At 42.7% G+C, this 6,723-nt stretch overlaps 1 protein-coding gene across 2 annotated transcripts in view; it reads left to right on the forward strand.

Moving 5' to 3' along the window:
- LOC148481323 (transient receptor potential cation channel subfamily V member 1-like) overlaps positions 1-5,601 on the forward strand; it is a 94,673-nt gene extending 89,072 nt beyond the window's left edge. For both annotated transcript variants that reach the window (XM_088453656.1, XM_088453655.1), the window contains exon 16: positions 4,855-5,601. In XM_088453656.1, the coding sequence (XP_088309782.1) occupies positions 4,855-4,958 (104 nt within the window). In that variant the 3' untranslated portion in view covers positions 4,959-5,601. The remainder of the gene's footprint in view (positions 1-4,854) is intronic.
- Positions 5,602-6,723: the final 1,122 nt, after the last annotated feature.

A 6,723-nucleotide genomic window follows, 5' to 3' on the forward strand; every position in this document is an offset into this window, starting at 1 on the left:
TTGAGTGTATATATCTATAAAATAAGCGAGAAAGTGTGTGTGTGTCCGTCTGTCTGTTTGTCCTTTATGCACGGCCAGAGTATTGTACCTAGCTCCACCAAATTTGGCATGGTCGTATAGTTTGACCAAGATTAGGTTTTTGGCTATGTTTGAAGTTCATCAGGGCCATGGAGGTCTACATGGTGCCCACCAAGTAGGCAGTGGAGTCTCTGATGTGAAACTTTGGTTTAAGCAAGCTTGCTCAGGATGTCTCCCAGTACCTAAAACTGCACTGATCTGAAGGCACAGGCTGATATGTACCAGTGGGGGGCAGGCAGAGCTCCAGTGGAAGAGAAGTGAGTCAGTGCATCAACTGTCACACTGCACCTGCACTGACAGCTATTTAGTCAACCTGGGCTTGACTTTAGAGAAAATATGAGTGAAGACATTTATTATGAAGCAAGATGAGCCAATCCTGAGCTAAGGTTACAATACACTGATGCAATGTTCAATCAAGCTCTCATCTGCTCGGAGGACAAAATTCAACTAATGGTAGGCAAGAGTCTGTATCAGCTAGGGCTTCCAAATCCTGAGAGAATAACTCTTCCAGGCTTAGTAAAGATATGTTACGAGAAACAAACTATAATGTTGCACCGTTGCAGAGATTTGTGACAGAAAATGAGCCCAGGCTGGTGTCAGATCAAAAAGTTGCATATAACAAAATTAGTTCTATGGTAACAAGAAAAACTGGAGGTATTGTCTTTCTAGATACTCCAGGAAAAACATTCCTCCTAAATCTAATCTTGGCCAAAGTTCGTAGCCAAAAGCAGATTGCAATTGCAGTTGCCTCCTGAGGTATTGCAGCAACATTGCTTATACAACATTGTTTATAACTTAGTGTTGAGGGCTAAAACCATGTTAATAAACAGTGAAGTCCTTTTCAGGATCAATGGAATGTCGCTATAGGTGAGGACGATGTAAAAAATGAAGGCTGCAGAAGGACTTCATAAATCAGTGAAGACGGCAGCTCCCGTGGATCTTTCTCTCTCTGGCAACGACTCCACTCTGGCTTGTCCTTTTCAGACTGCAGTGGAGAGGCTAGGCTCATACAGACAGTAAAATTACATAATGTGATAGCCTTGATAAGCAGAATAATCTGGCAAATTTATTTGAGTAAGAGGACACAGTGTATGCAGAAAATAATGATCAGCATACAAATGACATTCGAAAAAGTGTATGCAGAAAATAATGATCAGCATACAAATGACATTCGATACGATACAAATGAGATGTTAATAAAATACATTAATTCCCTTTTCAATATTGTAATGAATAACCAATAAACTACATTTCTCTCGGCAATTAAATACTGTTAATTTTAGCTACTGCAGCACCTCTTGGCTATTACTCTTGGCTATTACTAAATAGAAAATGCAATTGCTCAATAATTTTAAACACGTTATACTCTGAATGGATGTAGGAACATTAACATGAGCACATATAATAATATAGCAAAATATATTATCACACAACAGACTATGACTACCTTAGACTGATCAGTTAACACAGAGTTCTTACGTTGGAGTACTGTCCTGTTAGGTGGTCACTTGCCTATTACATTAATAATTATACCTCAGTCTGTAGTGCAATTTTAGCCAACTGTTAGAACTTTTGTGAGCTGCAGTACTGTTCCTTAAGGGGCCCATATACTAGCGATGTATACCCGCAATGGTGTGATCCTGCTACCCGCCGTCTCAGGATTGGTGAAATCCAAAATGTTGGATTTCACTGAATTGCCGATCACGATCAGAATACCGCCCCCAACATGGACCCATTGCCTGGCCATGCCCCCCACTGTTTGCAGGCAGTGGGGGGCGTGGCCGGGAAGGAGAGAGCTGAATGTCGGCAAGTATGGCTAAGGTGGCCTGTGAGGTTTACAATTACACTACTCCTGTGCTGACCACTAGATGGGACTGATAACATAAATTACTATAAACAGGACTAAAATATATATGCAGAAGGCATGATTCCAAAATTTGGAAGTGGATAGATTCCCTTCAGTATTTGTACCCTGACATCTTCAGTTACTGTCCAATATCATTCCCTACAATCCATGTGGACATAGAGGGTGAGCGAAACGAGCCTGCGAGGTGACAAATTTCTTCTTTTGGTGGCCTTTATGGGCATGGAACCGCATTTCCACCCTCACTTGACGTAACTTCCAGCAGTGATTGTTCTAGGTGCGGGCTAACAGGGCCGTCGCCCGGAGCGCCGACACCTAGTGGGCGCCACTGAGTCCCCCCCCCTCTGAAAAAAAACCTAGAAGAAAAATTTAAAATAAAAATACGCCGGTCCCCCTCCCCCGCTAGCCGCCGCAGGGAGGCTGCATTTGCCGGGCGCCCACTGATATTTGTTATCAGCAGGCACCCGGCTCCCTCCCTGCAGCGGCAGCTGAAAGCCGGAGCTCACTCCTGACCGGACCGGACGGCAGCGGCAGCGAAAGCAGGAGCGGGGCTAAAGGTCAGTATTGTGTTTTGTTTTTTTTTCCAGTCGGAAGCACCAGAACTGAGGGCACGATTATAGGGGCATTACTACTGGGGGCATTACTACTGGGGGATGACTATAGGGGGCATTACTACTAGTGGGCACAACTACAGGGGGAATTATTTGTGGGGGCATTACTAATGGGGCAGTACTACTGGGGAGCATTACTAATGGGGGCACTACAATAGGGGGGATTGCTGCTGGGGAGCATTACTAATGGGGGCTCTACTAATGGGGGCACTACTATAGGGGGCATTACTAATGGGGGCAGTACTAATGGGGAGCATTACTAATGGGGGCAGTACAATAGGGTGGATTACTGCTGGGGACCATTACTAATGGGGGCACTACTATAGGGGGCATTACTAATGGGGGGATTACTACTGGGGAGCATTATTAATGGGGGGCATTACTAATGGGGGGCATTACTACTGGGGGAACTACTATAAGGGACATTACTACTGTGGGCACTACTAATGGGGGCATTACTACTGGGTAGCATTACTAATGGGGGGCATTACTACTGGGAGAACTACTATACATTACTACTGTGGGCATTACTACTGTGGGCACTACTAATGGGGGCATTACTACTGGGGAGCATTACTAATGGGGACACTGCTATAGGGGGCATTACTAATTGGGGGATTACTACTGTGGAGATTTACTACTGGGGCAACTACTATAGCATTACTACTGGGGGCATTACCACTGGGGGTACTACTAATGCGGGCACTGCATGGGGGGCACCACTACTGGGGCCATTGTGTAAGGGGCTCCACTGCTGTGGGCATTGTATAAGGGGCACTACTACTGTGGACATTGTATTAGGGGCACTACTACTGAGGGCCTTGTGTTTAAGGGACACTAATTTTGGCATTATGTAAAAGGGGCACCACTGTGTGTCATAACATAAGGGACTACTGTGTGGTGTAATTTGAATTGGGGATAATGTATTATAAAGGTAATTACTGTGTGTTGCACAATGTATTATACAGGGCATTACTGCATGTGGCATAGTGTGTTATAAAGGGCATTACTGCGTGTGGCATAGTGTGTTATAAAGGGCATTACTGCATGTGGCATATTGTTATCTTATCTAAAAAAAATTATTTCTTCTTTTTTTTGGGGGGGGGGGGGGGGGCACGACTGGGCACTTTCGCCCTGAGCTCCACAATGTCTAGAACCGGCCCTGACTTCCAGGTACAAATACTGAAGGGGATCTATACCTTTCCATGATAATATTCAAAGGGTCCATTCTCATTAGCCACAAAGGAGGCAAGTTGCAGTTGCACCGGCGTATATACTGCGGCAATAGCACTGCAACTCGCCCCCCGATTTCACTCTAGATTCACAGATTTTTGTATGCAGCACTATGGGGCTGCAAAAAAAAAAAAAAATCAGGGAGTGTGGAGGTACCATAAATGCTGCATACAGCCGCACTCCTTTTGTCGCGAGCGAACTCGCAGTTAATAGAATTGAGCCCATTGTGGTCCAGAGATGCCAAGTGACTTCCTAAGAAAGGATCATTTTACAAAATGGAGATTTCAAAATAAACCTCTCAATGATGAATTAATTTTCAATAGGTATCAACACTACCTGTACGGAGAGTGGGGAGCGAAAAGAAGGCTTACTGTATTGTACTGAGTAGGGACAAAGGGGTGTGGTCTAACTAACAAAAACAGTTTTCTCTTGCAAACATATATAAACATTTCAGTGTCACTCACAATCACCAATTTGGAGGAGCATAAACGTCATCCTGCCGGGGATGGGACTATTTGTCTACTTATTTAACTTGTAGTGGCTTGTTCATAGTATAACTTTGTATCAAGTAGTAGTTTTCTAATTTTGTAACATGAGCTGTCATCTCGTACGGTGCTGTGGACACTTTGTTGTACCTTAAATATAAATTAAATATAATAATAATGAGACTAAATTGTGCAATATTTTAGGTGAAAAATGTAAAGTTTATTTTAATGAGAGCAGTAGTACTACAGTGTAAGGATGTTGGACTTACTATGACAATTACAGCTTTGCAAAGTGCACCATGTCTGTACGTTATACCTCTCCACACACCTAGGAGCACTTACTGAGGTGTCTTATGACAGTGGTGAGAAGATATGGAAGGTGTATTGGGATGTACTTTATAAAGGGCCTCCACAGCAGCTGCTTGTCAAAATGAAGAAATAGTTCCGGTTTGCCTTAAGCTCATTTTAGACTTACAAATTGCAATAAGAAAATTGCATTTTAACTTGGTATTAATGCAGATTAACATGGAAACATTGAGATGTACTCTTTATGTTGACAATTTTGTTATCATTGTTTTTGTAGGGTGGAGTCAATGGGTTACGAGAGCTCAAGAGAAGGCACGAGAGGAGGAGCAAGTGCCCCTAAATTCTGTGTCCTCAAGTCCAACGGATGTGGAGAAAGTCTAAAATTAGCCACCATATTGCCCAGGCATTACTGATTAGACATCTCATTAACATCGGCACTGCTTCAGAACTTGTCTCCAGTAGAGGAATATAGAACAACATTTTAGATTTGCTATAAAATGGAAAAAAATATGACACTAGCAATATTTTAAAATTTAAAATACAGTTTTTTGCCAAAATCCTCTTTCCAATATGATTACGAAGTTTACTAAAAAAATTTCTGCAGATGTTGAAAATGCTGAATATAGGGGTCATCTCTATTGCCAAATATTTAGTAGACTGGGTATTACTGGTGGTTAGTGCAATATTTCAAGGAGAAGGAGGATTGGTATAAAAAATGACATCATAGTCAATTTAATTTGCTGGTTTAGAGTACAAATGCGCTGCTAGTCTATGAATACTATTCTGCTACATTGGTATACAAAAAACATTTTTTCACGTTGGTGAGAGTCTTTATTTGGTAGTGTCTCTACAGCTATACTCAAATAATGCAGGTTTTGTAGTCTGTACTTTGTGTATTGTATAATAAATACAGCATTGTTATCGCTTTATTCTCTCAGCTGCAATGGAGATGGAATTTGCTTTTATAATTGTTTTTTAATTTTTTTGTATGGAATCATGCATATATATCACTATAAATTGCTCACATTCATAATAAATATTATTTACTTATCACTGTGGAGCTAATTTGCTGTACAAATGGGGTAATGACTGCTCGCGAAGGTCCGTGACCATCCCATTAAGTTTTCTTGCGCACCCCTTGACATTAATACCCCTATTACACTAGCAGCAATAACACGGGTTATTGCACGTGAGCGCGCAGCAACCCAGGTTACTGCGCAGTGTGAAAGGGCAGGGTTGATATAAGCCGGGTCCAGTGACCCGGCATTTCAGCCCTGGTCACGAGAAGGGTTGAACGCATGTTCAACCCTGCTCGCGAATTTGTGTGAACAGTTAACCCAGGTCAGTGCGACTGCATAGGAAAAGCAGGCGCTTGGAGATTAGATCATCTCCAAGCGTTGGCTCAATACGTGATGCCAATGACATCATCGACCGGGCATTAGTGCCGGGTTGGGCCTCCTGTCTGTATGGGGTCTCAGCCGCTTGGCATCCAGGATGGGCGTGTGAACATAAGTCCGTGTGCGACCCAGCCATTAGATGGAAAAGAGGTATTACTTTATTTAATTAGAAAAATGGATAAACACCGCGCACTGGGCTACTGATCTATTGGTTTCGGTGAGCTGCTGAATAGAAGGGTATCCTCCTTTTAGGCACATTTATACAAAGAATTGAGCATTCAGCGCTAAACCTTATTGTATATGTGGTCTGCACTGGATGTGTCTTACATCTGGGATATGTGGCTTATCAATACACTATTATCATAAGATGACATCAACAGACTGTGATAGTAGGTACAAAATTACTTTTACTTTGTCAGTAATGTACTAGAGACGCTAGGTTGTGACATTAACTGTAGAAAATTGGGGACATATTACATCTGCCTGGGCATCTACCCCAATTACTACTACTTGGCATATTATTTGGCATGTTTATTTGGTGCAGAAGACCAGGGTGCCAAGAAGGGGGGTGGGTACAAAGTACTTAGGCATGGAACTTTCTAGGGGCCCAGGAGTACAGGGGAGGTGTGACCATAGAGTACACTCCACAATACTGCAAACATGCCCCCCTCTTTGTAAGCCATAGGAATAAAGTCCACAATGTGGCATAACTGTGACCCCTCCAGTGGGAACAGGTACCAAGGATTGCC

This window comes from Taudactylus pleione, unplaced genomic scaffold (genome assembly GCF_031769625.1).
Source record: "Taudactylus pleione unplaced genomic scaffold, aTauple2 ptg000585l, whole genome shotgun sequence".
Classification (NCBI taxonomy): Eukaryota; Metazoa; Chordata; class Amphibia; order Anura; family Myobatrachidae; genus Taudactylus; species Taudactylus pleione.